The sequence below is a fragment of the Cheilinus undulatus genome, linkage group 13 (genome assembly GCF_018320785.1).
Source record: "Cheilinus undulatus linkage group 13, ASM1832078v1, whole genome shotgun sequence".
Lineage (NCBI taxonomy): Eukaryota > Metazoa > Chordata > Actinopteri > Labriformes > Labridae > Cheilinus > Cheilinus undulatus.
In genome coordinates this window covers 42492894-42511879 of record NC_054877.1, presented here as the reverse complement: position 1 = coordinate 42511879, position 18986 = coordinate 42492894, and the positions used below count along the sequence as shown (strand labels likewise).

The window sequence follows — 18986 nt, the reverse complement described above, 5'->3', positions numbered from 1 at the left end:
TGTAATATTTCCCATCAAGTTCATGTTGATGAAAAACACTGATGCAAAAAAGTTGGGAAAAATATCAATATGTAACATTTCTATTGCTATTTATGTATGGTGTCAATTCTTGGACATGGGGCAGGTGTGGTAACTCTTTTTTGGGGGGTATCTGAGGGTTAAAATTTCAACCATGTTTACATTTCAGTTCATTCCTGGTTCATCTGTGTCATAGCTTTATTGGGGAAAAAAGCCTAACAGCACTAAAGTCAAGGGAAAAGCCTATAGATATGTACATTCATTTGATTTTCAGTGAGAAAGTAGAAGACCCACCTGTGATGTTGGCAGATTGAAATTCATCTGTTTTGGAGCTGATGGAGTCCATACGGGGGCGCTCACACTCCTCACACAGCACATCCTGCATCGAGTTCACTTTGGTACAGTGGAGACAACGCCAAGTCGAAGAACTAAAACCAAATGAAGGACAGCATTAGTGTTGTACAATGCCGTACGGAGTACCAGTTAATCCAACACCAGCTAAACCATGACACCATGCAGGTCTGGAGTGGCTAATTTGGAGACCCCGGAGAATTCCTGATGGGACTGACTGGTTTTTGGGCCGCGAGTAGGGTTACCAGATGTCCCACCTTTTGTGGGATAGTCCTGTATTTTCATGACTTTTCCTACCCTGCAAAATGAGACGCTGTCCTGCATTGTAACAGACAGGCTCCAACTTTTTAAGTGCACGTTTTAAAATCTGGCATTCATCGAACGGCTGCTTAGAGAAACCACACGTCAACCACCAACATAGAGCATGAGGGAACAGGAGGAAAAGGAAGGAAAATACAATGACAGCACAGAAAAGGAAATGCAGTTATGATAAGGAAAATTATTTATCTGTGGGTGAGACCAGTGCAGAGCGATCCAGAGAGAGATTTTTGTGAAGTTTAAATAATTTTTTTCATGTCACACGGAGGTGAATATGACTTGAAACAACACTGAAAATGTGAGATCCACAAAAAAATGTGCAGCTCAAAAGGGGGCTTCCCAGTCTATGGATATGTTCCTGCTAAAACCCAAACAAGATTCAAAGCTGATAAGGTAAAAGCAGCTGAACTAACTAGCATTTTCCACACTGTGCAACACTTCCATTCATACAGGTTAAAAGACTGTGGTAAAGGCTAATATCAGCCATGTTTCCAGACCCAAAAAAAATGTCATGTGCTTGTACAAAGGCAGCACCCATAGTGACAGATGTGCTTGATCATGTCAATCAAACTGGGACGCAGCAGGATGCAGGCGCACCAACCACCAGTTGGATTTAAATAAAATATATTTGTTATGTTTTTATTTGCAAAGTCTAATGTACGCTTCTGAATCAACCAAATGACAAAGCATTAAAATAATATAAGCTAAGGGGCAGAATAGACGTGTTTATTTTTTAAAGTCAATTTAGGCCAGTGATTCTCAACTGGTGGGTCGAGACCCAAAAGTAGGTCGAGGAGCTGTTTTCAGTGGGTTGCAAGGGTCCTCTAGTGATTTGTTACATTGTTAAAGCTTTTGACAGCCATGGATATAATTAGATTTGTATATTTTAACCTGAATTATTAAATAATTATTAGTAGTATTTTGTCTCCTTGATGTATAAGGAAACTGGTAATTTTTCCAAAAAGGTTAAGGAGTTTTCCTACATTTTTTGAGGGAGTTTTCTTTGTGCATTTCATCTGAACTTTTGCTACTCTTCTCTGAGACTTTTCCTCTTAATTTCAAACAATCCCACAAGGAATAAGAGACTTTCACGAGTTTTTCCAGAATCTATCAGTATATTCAATTTAACCATAGTAAAAATGTTGCACGTTGATATAGGAAAATGTTAGTTCAAAAGTACATTAAAATTCATATATAGTCATAAATAGTCATAAAACGACACAACAGTTGTTTAACTAGCCAACTAAGGGTAGCCTGATGTAATTTTCTTTCTGGGGGCCCAAAATCTCCAGCTCCGCTCCTGGACAGATCTTCCTCCGCCACTGACTTACATTCATTTTCAGCCATGACTCACCCTTTTGAGTAAGGCGCCTGCGTGACCGATCTGAGAAGCCCGAACACGGTTTAGGTACCAGATCCGTCCAGGGGGCTGTGCCTGCTGATGAGGTGGCACATTGTCATTGGCTGTGATGACGTAGCACATTTTTATTGACTGGAAACTCACACCGCGGGATAGACAACCTGTTAGCTTTCGGCGACGCTAACGTTGAAAGCAAACTTCAGAGTCGTAACGTTATTTATACTTGGACGGTCTCTTTACCTCCAAATTACCCGCTTTCAACCCTCTGTATGTTTGGCCATCATGCTGAAGGTATGAGAAACATAATTTTGAATAAAATACTTAAATTCTGTGACATTTACTGTGTCTGAAATGGTCTGACTTGCCGTTTGCTTTTACTGTTTATCGGAAAGATGTTCTAGAATTGCTGTCTAAAACAAGTGAGAGAGAAACTTTTAATTTATTTTTGAAAAGCAATAAATTACAGATTGAATTTTTTCTTTTTTCTGGTTTCAGGTGAGAGGGAAACTAAAAGGTACTGGTGCAAGGTTCAGTACCTGAAGGCTGAGCTTGATAAATTGGATCACTCCTACAGACAAATGGGTGATAAGTTTAGAAAAGCACCAGCCATGTTTCAGGAGGAGCAGAGGGGGAGGATAGAGCTCAGCCAAACAGTGATAATGCTCCAGAATGAGTTAGATCAGCAGAGGAAGCAGGCAGAGCTGTTGATTAAAAAAGAGCAAGGGACCAGGGACGAGCTTGAGGATCTCAGGAAAAAGTACTGTAAGATCTACCAGAGGCACAAGATGATGTTTCAGATTGAGGTTTTCAACAGCCAAAACCTTCCGTGGGAGCTTGAGGCTGAAAGGAGGGCTCAGGCTGGAACATCATCAGAACTCCAGCTTGAGATTCAGCGCGAGAAACCTGCTGGAGACACCCTGGAATAGACTCTAAACCTCCAACAACAAGCAACTGCAGACAGGGAGGAAGTGTCAGACTCGAAGACTGAATTTGGAAAGACCTCGCCGCTGCCGGGATTTGACTGGTTTGGCTCAGAAGAAGCCAAAATGAGCCTCAGTTCGAGTCAAATTCAAGCAAAAGTAACATCAACTAGAGAAGCACTTGGAGAGTGCAGACCTCCGCCATCAGTCCTATCTCCCAATGGAACAGAATCCTTTAAAAAAAATTCCTGGATCCAGACAGTGATCTGGATCACTCCCAAAATCCAAGCAGTTCTTCCGGAAGCGATTTCTGACATTTCCTGAAAATTTCAAAATCCGTCCATTACTTTTTGAGTTATGTTGCTAACAAACAAACTCACAAACTAACTAACAAACCCTGCCGATCACATAACCTCCTTGGCAGAGGTAATAAAAGGGCTGCATAGTGGAGCAAGGTTACGGCTGCCACCTCACAGAAAGGTTCCTGGTTTTAATCCTTGATTCAGATGGAGCCTTCCTGTGTGGAGACTGCGTGCCGGGTTTTCTCCAGGTGCTCTGGTTTCTCCCATTATTGTGTCTTTATATCTGTCCTGTGATGAACTGACAACCAGTCCAGGGTGAGCCTCCATGAAGAGGAAGGTAAACCCTGGACGGCTTTAGTCTGAACAGGACAGGCAGTGAAGATATAAAGAAAAAAAAAAAGAATAAAAAAGAAAAAAAAAGAAAATTGAAAGATAAAATTTATATGGATGAGTAGGTCATACTTTTTTATTTGTACTACTGTTGAATTTTACTCATTTCACACTCCCAGTTTTTCACAAAAACATGCTTTTCTTATTACAATATTTAACTTCTCAAAGAATATTAAAAAAAATGTGTTTATTTGATTCATATTCAATAAGTGGGTCAAAATGATCCACATGCCCTTACTGTGGCACCTTTGATGATTATAACCTTTGGCTATCAGGGACAAACTTAACCACAAAGGCAAGGTTAACGTGAAAACACTGAGATCTCTGTGTGACTGAAATTTGGATTTAGACCAGTATTCCTCAACAATGCTCAACCAAAAAGCCCAATTGTTGAAAAATACCTTCACAAGAGCCAAAATCTAAGTGGTAAAAGGTTGCAAAAATGGGTAAAAGTGGCAAAAAAAAAAACCAAGTTAAAAGTGGGAAAAATGACCATAAAGTGGAGAAAATGGGTGAAAATGGGCAAAGTACAAATGAAGTGGTTATAAAGGGCAGAAAGTGGCAAAAATGGGTGAGAAATTAGTTAAAGGGGGCAAAAATGATCAAAAAGCAACAAAACATGGCAAAAATCGGTGGCTAGTGAGTAAAACAGGCAAAAAAAAACAAAAAAGATGGGAAAAATGGGCAAAAAAACAGCAGAAATGGGAGGGTGGCAAAAAGGGGGAAAATGCAAAAAGCAGGATGAAAGAGGCAAAAACTGGTGAAAAAGTGACAAAAATGGGGAAAAAGTAGTAAAAAGAAGTGGCTGTAGTCGGCTTAAAGCTCTAAATATAGACCACATGTAGCAAAAAATGGAAAAAAAGGGGCAAAATTTTCAAATAAATGCAATGGAAACATATAGACAAAAATTATTGGTTGACAACTAAAGTCAATTGTATAATTGTGGGAAACAAACTGATAAATGTGAATTGCAACTGATAATTTCTGAGGTCAAAGTTTCCCTTTTTATGCTTTTTAATCTTTTTTAGGGTTTTCTGGCCATACGTTGTAAGCGATTGAGACACACAGTGCATGCCCAGCTTAATGCTTTAAAAATCCCTGAGCAGTTCATCTCAGTGCTTACTGTTGTTAGCTGATGTCTGTGAAAGCACAGACATCAGCTAACAACAGCCAGCCCCCCCACCCCACCCCCACCTTTTTGTCAGGCTTTAAGGATGACAACATGAAGCTGATCAGCTAACCTCAGAAATCCTGACATGCAAGTTTTTTACTGCTGTTTTAGTGACCGTAGACCAGCAACATGTTCATAACACTTTACTGATCCTGACCTGTGAGTGCCCCTGTTCTGTGATGACGATGATGAGGATGAAGACGATGAAGATGTAACGGCCACTCGGCGGTGGTTGGCCCTCTCGGGATAGGAGTGGTAGAGTCTGTCACACTCTGAGCAGAGACCCTGCAGACAGGTGAGGCAATGGGCCGAGATTCGGAAGATTTCACAGATGCTGCAGTTCTCTGAAAAACAAGAAATAACAAATATCAAGATGATTTCTGATAGAAGAACAGAAGGTCAGAACCCCACAGAATGGCTACAGTCTGAGTTCTAATGGACACATTAAGGCAGGAGATATTCTCTGTTTCTGGTCCCATACATAACAAATAAAAGTGACTTAATAGATAATAATTCATGGATGACTTGGGCATATAGTGATTATGGACTGGAACAAGCACTCTGGCTAACGATATAAGCCAGGAGTGACAAACTCAAGTAGTTTGACACTCTGCCAGTAATTATTGAAAAAGCTTATCTCAAAAATGATTTTGGGGTTTAAAAAAATGAAAATTACATTTTTAAAATCTCAAACAGAGATAAAAAGTCAAACCTATTAGTTCAAAATGTCAAAACGTGAAATTCAGAGTCAAAATAATGTTTTTTAAAGTCAGAAATATATGAGAAAGAAAGTCAAAATCACAAATTTTTAAGCCAAAATTAAGTGATAAAATTCAAATTTGTTATTTTTAAAGGTCAAAATAACAAGATTTAAAGGTCAAAATATGAGAAAAAAATTTAAGAATCATGAGTTGTAAAACTCAAAATATGAAATAAGATTAAGAATCATGAGTTGCAAAGCTCAAAATATGAGTTCAAATTTTAAATTGTAAGTCTGTCACACACTATTGTGGGAAACAAAACGGCGGCTGGCATTAGTCACTAGCAGCAAGGACATTTAAAAATGGAGAAAAAAAATGGAGAAAAAAATGGAGAAAAGGATGTTTAATGTTTAATGTGAGTCATTGGTGCGGATAGATTGTTTAAAGACCCCAGAAAGTCACCAAAATGCCAGGCTTCCTATAAGCCTCTGTAGAGGCTACAAAGGCATGGATAGCGTCATTAGAAAGACACGACAGTAAGCGAATAAGCGGCTTCAATTTATGGCTCAAAATTTATTTTACTTTTTGTAATCTGTGTCTCTTTTTCTTGTTGTAGAACATCAGTCCCAGAGGGTAAATTTAAATCTGGATCATTTGGCCCTGCTCAGTAATAAGAAAAAGTCTTTTTGTTCCTAAATGGCTCTTTGTGTGGTACCAGTTTGGTTTTAAATGTGGATTACATAACAAAAATAGAAGAAAGGTAACTGGCTCTCAAACAGGAGCCAGCTACTGTCATTCATATAAAAGTTAACAGGCAAGGAGGGAGGTAAAGTTGTCATCTATGGTCTACTATTAGGTAAAAATGGAGGGAAAAAGTACCCAGCTTCACCAACATTCTGTCCTCTGCCTTTGATGATGTCATCCTTTGAAGCTTTAAAAAACATTCCATCCTTGCCTTTTGCATGCAGGCCTGTCTAGACCCCCATATGTCATTTCAAACTAACACTACCCTAAAAGGTTTGTTGTCTTAATATTATATCTGTGCTTCCATTAAAAGCTTGTTTATGACAAAACAAGGGAGAAAAGCTGTTAAAAAGGCTCAGCTAGCCTCTGAGCTTAGTACTGGTCTCCTCCAAACCCTAAAAATCACTTGAAATAAAATGTTAGAAATGTTCTGATAATAACTCCAGCGTGTAGGTCTACAAGCTTTAACGGACTGACTTTCCTCCGTTACTATTGACTCTAAACCACTATTCTTCACTTCCTGACCCACATCTGACTTTCATGCTCAATCCTCTAACCTGGGTGTTTGTTGGAGGAGGTGGAGAAGACCTGGATGGACCTGAGACTCTGGTGGTTGGACGACAGAAAGTGGCCGCTCTTCCTGGACGAGTGATGGTGGAGGGGGAAGGCCAGAGATTTAGTCTGACCCTTTGAATGTCCCGAAGATGATGAGGAGGACTGGAAGACCACAGCTTCAGTGTTCAGACCGACATCCTGGAAAAGAAGAGTCATTTCTAACAGTCACTACCAGTCATTCCTCATACTAGGCGATAGAGTTATGATTTTAATTTAAAGTGAGAAACCAACGTTCAACAAAGTCTACAATGCTGATTTAGTAACGTCTGTATTCACCATGTGGACTTTGTGATCCTGCTGGCTAACAGCACACTAGTCCAGCTCTCAGTCTGCGGTAACTTTGATAGACTAGGGGTCGACTGATAGTCTTTTTGGGACAGATACCAGTTACTCAAGCTCAAGCTCTGTCAGGTTGAATGGGGATAGGCGTGAACAGCTCTTTTCAAGTCCAGCCACAAATTCTCCATTGGATTGAGGTCTGGGCTTTGACTTGGCCACTCCAGAACAACCACCTTATCGTTAGACCATTTCTGTGTAGCTTTCGCTGTATGCAGGGTATCTGCAGGTTTCAGCAAGTCAAATTTAAGACTTTTTAAGACATTTTAAGGATGTGCGGACACCCTGTGTATGCCTCGGATCAGTGTGTTGCTGGAAAAGAAATCTTCTCCCAAGCTGTGGTTCTCCTACTGACTGAATAAGATTGTCCTCCAGAATTTTCCTATATTTTGCCGCATTCATTTTACCCTATACATTTACAAGACTTCCAGGGTCGGCTTCCGAGAAGCATCCCCACAGCATGATGCTGCAACCACCATGCTTTACAATGGGGATTGTGTGTTTGTGGTGTCTGATGGCCAAAAAACACCATTTTGTTTTAATCAGACCAAAGAACTTTCTTCCTCTTGACCATGGAGTCTCCCACATGCCATTTGGCGAACTACAGTCGAGTTTTCTTCGACGGTGACTTTTTCTTTGCCACTCTCCCATAAAGCTTTGACTGGTGAAGAACCTGGCCAAGTTGTATTTAGAGTCCCTCCCATCTCAGCTGCTGAAGCTTGGAACTCCTTCAGAGTAGTCATTGGTGTCTTGGTGGCTTCTCTCACTTCTCTCCTTCTTGCACGGTCACTGTGCATCTTACACATCAGATTTTACTGTCAGCCATGTTCATGTGTAAAAACACCCACTTTGCATTTCTGGAAAAACATTGTGATAAAGATTTCCATGATGGATTCCTGGTGTCATTAGAGCTGATGTGATTTAGTTAGCACTGACTCCGTTAGTTTTTATATTCTTTACATTCAACAAACAGTGAGGCTGAAGGATCCAGTCTTGGTCTGATGGACCGTACCTTATGTCTCAGTGTTGGTATGATTCTCTCGTAAAATTCGGGGTGCGGGTGAGTCTCCTGCAATCAGAGCAAATCACCTGTTAAAATCAGAGTTTTAACATGAAGGATGGGGTTTGCCTTAGTGAGAACTGGTTATTGGTAAAGATTTAGATAATCAATTATTTTTAATAAATGATCAATCAACTGTTATTCACCAAAAAGCCTGCAGGGATAAATCACTCACCTTAATCAGCATCTCCAGCTCCATCCTCAGACTCATCACTTCAAGTGTCACCGCAGCCACTCGGCCAACATCCGGGTCGGTGACATCATCAGGGAAGCTGAGCCCGTCCGCCTGCTGATTGGAATAACCATAGAGACAGAGCACGGCTCTCCCTCCCTGAAAACCAGCAAAGAAGGGATGAAATTTAATGTTTATGATTATTGGTCAAAACAGTTAGAAGTCACCCTGGAATTAAATGTAAAAGTAACAGGACTATGAGGAAGTTTGGCGTTTTGGTGTGAAGGCTGTCCTTATTTTATAGTTTCTGCTTTTTTATGCCTCACAATTTTTACTACTATCTGAAATTTTTGGTAAATCTGTGCTAAAACTTTGTTGTTATACCTGCTGTCAAGTGTTTTGGCACATACATTATTTACCAGAATATCAGTGCTGGAAGGTAAAACAACAATGAAAATATGAAACGAACATATATGAATAACATGATGAATAAACTAAAAACCAGGACAGAAATTTGTCATAAAGGCTGGTTATTCATTACTGCACAGTCAGCAATTATTTTCAATATCTCCTTTTATCAAAGGCCCCCAAAGTAGCGTATTTTATAGAAAAAATGTGGCATTCCTCTATGATCTTTGAAATATTTGTCACCTGGATAGCATCAACTGTGGCTCTGAACACCGGGTTGTTGTGTTTGACTGTCCTCCAGTACTTCGGCCGGTTGGGATTCGTTAAATTACAGCCATACTTCTCCAGGATGTTTAAGGCGGTAGAAAGTCGCTGCAGAGATGCAAGAGTCTGACAAAGAAGACGCCAAGAGAGAAGAAATATGGGCACGGGTTAGTTAAATCCAACTGCAGCCTAAGATTGTCAGCATACAAGAAATTTAAACTTTGATGTGATGCAAATAAAATCAGGGATGGATGACTTTGTAAAACAAAAGGGCTACATTCATTTTATTCTCACTACCAAAGGGCTAAAATGTTTTAAATTGCAGGGCAGTATTAATAAGACAATCATAATTTCGTATAATTTCAAAAAATCCACGAATATAAGAGGATTTCAGGATAATTCATCATACCAAGATTTTTAAAATCAAAGTCTTAATCTTATCAGGTAAAGCTGATTCAAGCCAATTCATCAATGCAATGAACAGAATACTGCCACACTTTAAAGTATATTTAACTGAAATTTCCATTAATGTCAAATGCCTTTAGTAATGCTTTGCTCCAAGTTTTTTCTCAAAAAACATTGTACTTTGCATTTCTTGCAAAATGAAAACTCACCAGAAACTAAAGCAGCATGGCAGGTGTTTTTTACATGTTTACATTTTTAATATCTAAAATAGATGGAAGGTCCACTTTGAGTGAGAAAGGGGGCTGCATGTGGCCACCCGGCCCCCAGTTGCCCACCCATGGCTTAATCCTTCAAGCTCTAAGCTATTCTATTAACCATTATTTCTCAACTGGACTTATGGTGTTAAAAAGCTTGTAAAACATCATCACTGTTGTGCACAGTCAAGTTCTAAAAATCTTTTTCTCTAGGACAACCTGGGCTTTAGGGATATATGAGCTGCAGTAATGTCACTTGAGTTTTGAGAAATTTATGGGACTATAAAGACAAAAAAAACTAAACAGAAATTTAAACGCAAAGACATTAATGTGTAACACAGTAAACACAGTAAACAGTAAACAAACTTGTTCTCCCATCTCATGGGGACCAAAAAGTGGAAAAATAACATGACAAAACGCCTAAAAAAAAATTCATATATGTACTATGGAAAGTCTTTGTGCCTCTATATTGGCCCTATTTGAGCCATTACTCAAAGCAGTTCCTGCCTGCAGCGACACAGAGGGCCACATCACAGCCTCTCTCTCTTTCTCTCCATTATGAGCTACTCAGGCCGTCTCCACCAGGATCTGTGCAGTACGAGTCTTACAGTTTGGCAATGGCAGGTTATTCCATCATGACACGATGATGTAACAGCCTGCCATTGGTTGTCACAGGCTAGAACAAAGCATTCTGGGATTCAAAATTGGTGTTTAGGATGAGCCCCTGGCGACAAAGACAATCAAAAATGGATTAAAAGATGGTTTAAAACCTTTAATACCGAACATCCCGGTGTGGACTTGATCTTTAAAGACATATACAACCCCTTGGATGTTTTACCTTTTTATTGATTTTATAAATCAATCACAGTCAACATAATTTGGCATTTTTGACAAAAAAATTACAAAAAAACCTTTAATGTCAAAGTAAGAAACAGATTTCTACAAAGCCATTTCAATTAAATGAAAAATGTATTGTTAAATAAGTGACTGCATATGTATTCACCCCCTTTAAAGTGACTGACCTAATTCAACAGAGGTCCAGACAATTGGTGCTGGTAGTCTCACTGTTCATGAAATGGTAATTGCCTGAGTGCTGTGAATGTGTCTCAAGTGATTGTTGTATAAAGACACCTCTGTCTGGAAGGTCCAGTCACTGGTTAATCAGTATTTCTGGCTACCATTACATCATGAAGACAAAAGAACACTCCAAGCAACTCAGAGAAAGGGTTATTAAGAAGTACAAGTCAGGGATGGATACAAAACAATTTTCAAGGTCCTGAACATCCCCCAGCTTTCAATTAAATCCATCATCAAGAAATGGAAGGGATATGGCACATGTGTAAATCTGCCTAGATCAAGCCATCCTCCAGATCTACCAAACCTCAGCTCTGCAGCCATGGAAATAAGCAGCATGTTTATGGTGGCTCCAGATATGGTATGACCATACTCTGTCTCACCTCTTTCCTGTTGCCGCCGAAGCTGTTCTCCATCACCATGGTTTCTGCAGAGATGTGCCGGTATTTGGAGCATGGCGGTAAGGACAGATTAGCCATAGCCATGACCCCGGCTCGTACCTCTACCACCCTACCCCCGGAGTAGAGACACACCTCCGCCCGACTCCGAACATCCTGAAGGTCCTCTGACAAGGACGGCATCCTGGAGTCACACAAATAGTCTGTGAGACTCAAACGTTTGAAATCAAAATCACTGAAAAAGGCTGTCATGATAAAATTCTGGTAAAAAAAAAAAATCAATCAATAACAAAATCAACACAATTTTTTTTTGTGATGCACAAAGTGCATTTCAAAGAACTGGGAAAGCTGTGGTACGCTCAAAAACACCAACAACTTTCCATAGGTTAGAAGGTTAATTGGTGAATAGCTGTTTTCCTTATTGCTGCGAAACAATGCCAAGACACATTCTGCATTAGTTACAACAGCCTGGCTTCACACAGATTTCTCAGCTGTAGCATTTTAAAACCTGCAGGAGTGCCGGCGCTCTCATTGCATAACCATGGGTAGGATTGCAGCCAAATGAGATAGAGCAATAATTCTTTTTGCATATAAAACCAGAGGAGTAACACTAACATATCACACATTAATTGTGTCCTAGAGTACTGTTTCCTTCAAGAATTATCCTTACTTCTATGGCAGAAATGTAGTGAGAAGCACATACATCACAAAAAAAATATACTATAATATAATCATGACCGCTGCCTCTCATAGCACTTCTTACTTTAGGTGTACTTGATAACATATGATGATGTTTGTCCACACAAACCTATAGCGTTGTTTTCTTGCAGGTCACCAGTCTCACTTATTATTGTTTCAACATAACCTTGCAAAGCAGATGGGTACGCCCGTTTCCTTGTTTCTCACTGGTGAATCCATCTTCCAAAGCTCCCGCCTGAACCATTTGGGCCTGATTAGAAAGTGACAGGACCAATCAGCAACAAGGGACAGTACTTTTGGGCGCAGCGGAGTCGTGACATAAGCAAGCAGCAACAAGAGGCTGGTGAAAATATGGCGGGAGAGCTTAGCGTGGATGCTGCTAAAGCGCCAGTTTAATCAGAACTTGATGACATTTCTTCATTTTTCTTTTCAAAAATGACAAAAGCCATGTACTGACATGTCTACAGTCGCCATAGTTCGCGTTTTGCAGTTCTCTAAGGTGTTTAGTCCTCGGTAGTGGCTACATCACGTTTTGTTGCTCTGATTGGCCCATAAAGATGTGACAGACAGAACGTTCATCCAATCACCCTCCAAGTGTTTTCTCAAAGACTCTGCCCTTTCCCAAACGCTGTCTATGAGTGGTTTACCAGATGGATGTATGAAACAAATCCATCTGGCATGCCAGGTTAGTTTCAATGTGGTCCTCTGCAAACATGTGGATCTGGCACACTTAGAGATTTGATTGCACTACTGTAAATAGTTTATTTTTTACAAACGTGCTGTCTTTGTGCAAACTGAGCACACATTTGATTTATTTTCAATTCTAATATTTTTAATCTTAACTGAGAAATAAATTGTATTTGCATTTTCTTAAGTAAATGCTTTATGTTTACTGAACACAGATCTATGCATCAATATTTATGGGCGCAGGTAGTAAAGTTAACTACATAGCTAGCGTGGCTATGCTAGCTTTAGCTAAAGTTAACAAAGCTAGTGAGCCACGTTCATGTATTTACTTATAAAACTATTTCATGAATTTAACTGTCTTCTTTATGTGTTATGTTGAAAAAGAATGGAAATACTCTGCACTAAGAAATTACGGCACTTCTGTTCTGATGTGTCGGTTTAAGGTCTGTGAGAGGGATTTGTCTGAGATGTACGGTCTGCAGCCAGACCGTCTTGGGAAAGTCCAGACCCGCCCCTGCACCATGCTGATCAGGTACATGATGAATGAATAATTTCACAGCTAACTTAGCATATTATTAATGTAATCTATAGGATTATTTGACCTCAGTAGCTACATTAGTAGTCTCGACTGTAGCAGGACTTGACCAATGACTTGCTGTCACTGCTCCTCTCAGCTGCAGGTCACACGAACAGGGAATCATCATTGAAATCCGTCTAAAACAACCCACACTACCTAAACGCGGACACGAGTCTGCTGTGTGACCCTTTATGTTCTCTGAGAAGAGTCCATGTGCATGTCAGCGGTCAGTGCTGCTGTTGTTTCTTACCTCAGCTCCACAGATCAACAGAAGAAACGATCAGCTCCTCCCTCTGCCCTGCACGCTGCTTCCATTCACACCGACAGAGAGGAGGAGGAGGGGGGGGGGGGGTCTGCGGGATGATCCACGGAGCCGTTATCCCTCTTAGTCTCTGTGATCACACCGTCTTCATGTCACCGGAGGTCTGTTTCTCTCTACGGGACCGTTAACGGCTCCGTCACCACACCGTGTTCAAAAGCAGCATCCTCGTCATCCTCAGCTTTCTCTCTCTCCTCAGGTTGACGGGGAAACATGGACGCAGAGAATGTGACGTCACACGTTGATATCAGAGACGAGCGTATTTTTTGACTCTGCAATGTCACAATGCACTTACACTACTAAAGTACTGTGTCCAAGTTATTTTGGAGAGATGAGGAAAATCACATTAAAAATTCTTAATAAAATAAACACCTGAAGATATTTACTGTATGAAAGCAAGAACAAAAAATTACGACAATTACCCCCATGATAGTACCTGGTAAATTTCATATTTATGAATCAGAATTCAACTCACCCATATAGTAACTTTCACAAACTGCATGTTAACATTTCATTGAGACCCTAAAAAACAATTAAAACATAAAAAGCGATACACACATAACCCTTAGGCATCACTTTAATTTACTACCCTTTAAAGCCATTAAGGACAAAAATGTCCACTTCCAAAAGACTGCTGTAAAAACTTAACAGATTAAATTTTTTTTTTTAATTATTTTGCTTTTTCTGCATGAATCTCTTAAACAACTTCAGCTGAGCTCAAAACTACCAAAAAAAATCAATCATTTTGAGAATTTTGACCCTTTAAAGTTTGATTACTTAAAGTCAATGTTGTTTTTTATGAAAATGGGGAAATGGCTGATTTTAATGATAAACAGTAAAAATGACAAATTTGACTAAAAATGAAACTAACATTACAGAATGCATGATTATATCTTGCAATGGCTATGAGATTAAAAAATGTGGTTTGAATGGGAGTCAGTGGGACGTTTTAGTCCAAAGGTGACTCAAAATGGTAGTAAATTTTTAATCAGAAGCTACACAAAAACTAAAACTGCATCAAAGTCAATATTTTGGCTAATGTTTGACATACCCAGGACTGATTTACCCCCCCCCCCCAAACCATTAGTTTTCTGGAAAACTAATGCAGTTTTCAATGCCTTCTTATGATCAGTAATGCCCGCGGCTAAGGCTAGTGGCTGCTGCCACTTCATTTTAACGTTGTTAGGATGATGACTCTTAAGTGACTTGTAAGATCCGTCGAGGACTTCTTTCCACTCTTTGTGACCTTTGCAGGGAAAATTCTACACACACGGTCGTGTTATCCTCCCCGTAAATACTGAATAACGCCATCGTGTTGTTAGCATTTCAGCACAGGGGCTGCTTCCTCTTCTTCTCTGGTGCTTAACAGCAGGTCGTGTACTGCAATGTCACCTGCTGTTTCGGAATCTGTAGTCTCGTGAGAAAGAAAACAAATGCCAGCACTTCCATGCTGACATCCTAGTTTTTATAGAAGTTTTTTGGAAGTGGACATTTTTGTCCTTAATGGCTTTAAAGGGTAGTACATTTTTTTCACAGTGTTCCCCTGACCTACTAGAGCAATTTAAATTTGAATTCAAAAATTTGCCTAGAAAGAAATTTCATTGCAAAAAGTTAGACCATATGCACTAACACAGCCAAAATGGTGAGCAGAGAAAGAGGAAAAGTTTGCCCTAATGGACATAAATGTCCCTATAATGCCTGAGGTTTAAAAATCGATTTAAAGCGTTTTTAAAGAATAGATCTGTATAATATAGGTAGAGGATGGACCAATCATGTTAGCACTGCCTGTTGTTGCTGTGCTGTTCTCCAGGAGACATTTGCTTTAATTTCACTGAGTCCCAACATTCTATCACATACACATACATTATAAAAGTATGATTATAAAAGTCTTGCAACAATAATGATTCCATACTGGGACCAGTATTGTGCACTTATCCTTCATAAAGGGGCAAAATAGCTTGTGTTTATTGAAAATGTTTACATTTTTAAATGGCTAATACCATCTAAACACACTGTAAACTTTTGACTTTAAGAGCACACCGCCACTGTTCTACAACCCCACAGAACAAAAACCAGTCCAGACAACAGGAGGTCACATGAACACATTTATTTGTCTTGCATATTGGTTACTGAATCATTCACTATCATTATGTTGACTTACAAATAATGAAACTGACTAGTCATCACACAGGCTACAGTTAAATAAAGTGATGGGATGGACAAGTGGAGCATGACAGAATAAAACAAGAAGAAGAGCAGGCAGGAGACATGAACAAGAGTCTGCTTCCACTGAATCATTATCTAACTGTAGAAAACTAAACAATCTGCAGCAGTGAAAAAATTAAACTAACATTTCCTGTATCGAGAACCACATCTGATCAGACACACCAGGCTGAACTGTTACTGAGGAAAGGCTTAAGATGACCAGAGAGACGTCAAACATGGACCAGGATATAACATCCAGATCTTTGTTCCCACACAGAAGTCTGGGGTTTTTGAGAGCTCACCTGAATATCCTTAGATTATTCCCTTTATAATTTATAACAGCTCTTGTTATGAGATAAATAAATCATGGAAACTTGATGAGGAATGGCTTTGTGAGAATAGGCCAGTGCTGTAACCTGCAGAGCCAGCAGAGGGGGCTCCACTTTATAAGAAGACATGCATAGAGCGTGATAAGTTCATTCTCATTTAAATTTTGACTTCAGGAAACTTTTTATAAGAGAAAAAGACAGAGAAGCAAGGTTAGCCTGGCACAGAGGAGGATTAGGGCCACTGAGAAAAATTTGGGTACAAATTCTTTTTTTTTTTTTTTCAATTCTAAGAACAAAAGTCTGAGTTCTGACATAGGTCTCAGAATTTGATTTTGGTATATTTTCACTGATCATAAAGATTAGACTTTAAACTTAGAATTCTGACTTTAATCTTATAACTCCGACTTTGATCTTATAATTCTGTCTTTGATCTTATTATTCTGACTTTGATCTTAGAATACTGATTTTAATCTTATAATTCTGATTTTGATCTCAGAGTTCTGACTTTAATATTAGAATTCTGACTTTGATCTTAGAATTCTGATTTTAATATTTTAAATCTGACTTTGTTCATAAAATTCTGACTTTAATCTTCTAATTCTGTCTTTGATCTTATAATTCTGATTTTGATCTCAGAACTCTGACTTTAATATTAGAATTCTGACTTTGATCTTAGAGTTCTGACTTTGATCTTAGAATTCTGATTTTAATCTTTTAAGACTGACTTTGATCTTATAATTCTGACTTTGATTTTAGAATTCTGACTTCGATCTTAAAATTCTGACTTTGATTTCAAAATTCTGACCTTGATCTTTGAATTTTGACTTTTCCCTCAGAATTCTGCCTTTAATCTCAGAATTCTTTGAATTCTGAGTTTGAGCTTATAATTCTGTCTTTGATCTTATAATTCTGGTTTTTATTTAAGAACTCTGACTTTTATTTAAGAGATCTGACTTCTTAGAATTATGTTTTTTTTCCTCAGAATTCTGACTTTGATCTTAGAACTTTGACCTTAATTCAAAAAAGTCTGACTCTTATCTCAGAATTCAGATTTTTATCTCAGAATCCTGACTTCTTTAGAATTTGAAAAAAAAAAAAAAAAAACTCAAAATCTCAAAATGTGTGAGACCACAAACATAAAGGTAATAATAGCTGTCAAAGTCACTTATAATTGAAAAGTGATATACTTGTACCTTTTGTACAGTTAATTTGTAAAACGAGAGTATCCAACTCTCAATTTAAAAAAAAAAGAAAAAAAGAAAAGAAGAAAAGAAAAAAGGTCCTCTGGCAGTTCGGAGTAAATTCATGTTGCCATCCTTGTCTTTTAGATTCTTTCCCTAACAAATGATGGTTTCCTGCCTCTACAGAGCAATAAAGAGCCATGTTTGTCTCTCTCTGCACCTCTAAAGCTACCACTGTTTCAGTAAACCAGCCTCTGGTGGTGGTCTTCCACTTTCTGCCATGGCATCTCTCTCTCTCTGTCTGTCATAATCTTCTTCTATTGATTGTCACTGTTAGTTAAGTGCAGTGCCGTGGTTTAAATATACAGAGATGTGCTGCAGCACCATAATAATCCAAACTGAGCTCACTACTGAACGTAACTGAAGCCACTTCTTTCTCAAAAAAAAAGTTCATTTGCTGAAAAAAGGACATTGTGGCACGGTGAGGTCAGAACTGTTTGCTTTGTGTGAACACTAAATGATTAAGATTAAAATAAAACTGTCAAGGATTTAAAAACCTGAGAACCTTAGGGTTTGGATTTTCATATCTAACAGAGAAAAAAAAACAACATCAACAACAAAAATCTGCCCATATGGAGGATACAGCTTTTTTCACCTTCTCATAAATTTTCTATTTATGAAAAGGCACCCATTTTTAAATACACTGATGTTAACAACAACACACAGCTCCAAGTTCCTCTTATAAAAAATGAAGGAAAGGATGGTAAAGTAATGGAAATATGACCATAAGAGTCTACATGTTTCACCTCGTGTCCCAGAGCTGCAAGCTCTCTCTGCACCCGTATGTGAACGTGTCAGCATGTCTGATTCATTCATTCACTCATTAATGCACAGCTCAGCTAATTTAAACATCTATGAAAATGATCCATAGTGCTACAGAGGCATCAGGGCCTTTTAGTCAAGTGCCTTTAAAACACCTGCAGAGGGCGCTATTATACTACCTGAACACAGCAGCAGGAGCGGCCCTGCAGAAGAAATGAATCAATCTCTCTGACAGACTCATGCTGTCTCTGCAGTCCTCCTGTGTACCTGCACTCACACTGAATCAGAGGGGATGACCATCAATGGTGTTGTCTTGGTAGAACCGTGGGAACGTAAGGTGAACCTGCACCTTTGCTCTGAAAGGATGGTGTTAGTCTTTTAATTTTCTGTTTGGTTGTGATAACAGAGGAACCAGGCCTGTAGCCAGATGAGTGCAAAGGGGAGGAGGGGGGTCTTTCTTTAAAATCAAAAACTGGACCATTTCGCAGTCCCCCCCCCCCCCTTTTAAAAACACAGCTATGCAGTATACTGTGACACTCCTGAATGATCTTAACACAGGAATCCAAAGGAATCCAAAACATTGCTTTTAACAACCTCAGGACTTCTGTTCAGTCACCATCAGTCATCATTTAAAAAGAGGACACAAACCCCCAAATTTTGCACCATTTAGGTCATTCAGGACAAAAAAAGTCTACTGTGAAAAATGTTCATTAAAAAATATTTTTTACCACTTTTAAAAATAAATTATTTTCATCGACTTCAGTCTGGATCAGAACGTCCAAAAATTTATTGTTTTGGGTCTTTAACCTTTATATTGTCAGTTTAAATACAAGAAATCACAACTGTTTTGTTTTTTTTTTTTTTAATTAAGAAAAAAAAAATCCAAAAAAAAGATAATTTTTTTCT

General features: G+C 38.9%; 1 protein-coding gene across 1 annotated transcript in view; it reads right to left on the bottom strand.

Annotated features, from left to right (window-relative positions):
* LOC121520475 (E3 ubiquitin-protein ligase RNF31) overlaps positions 1-12150 on the bottom strand; it is a 36381-nt gene extending 24231 nt beyond the window's left edge. The window contains exons 1-8 of the mRNA XM_041803937.1: positions 12070-12150; positions 11247-11445; positions 9110-9256; positions 8462-8617; positions 8239-8295; positions 6833-7028; positions 4988-5174; positions 313-446 (exon numbers count right to left, since the gene is read on the bottom strand). Of these exons, the coding sequence (XP_041659871.1) occupies positions 313-446; positions 4988-5174; positions 6833-7028; positions 8239-8295; positions 8462-8617; positions 9110-9256; positions 11247-11444 (1075 nt within the window). The 5' untranslated portion in view covers position 11445; positions 12070-12150. The remainder of the gene's footprint in view (positions 1-312; positions 447-4987; positions 5175-6832; positions 7029-8238; positions 8296-8461; positions 8618-9109; positions 9257-11246; positions 11446-12069) is intronic.
* Between the last annotated feature and the right edge of the window lie 6836 nt (positions 12151-18986).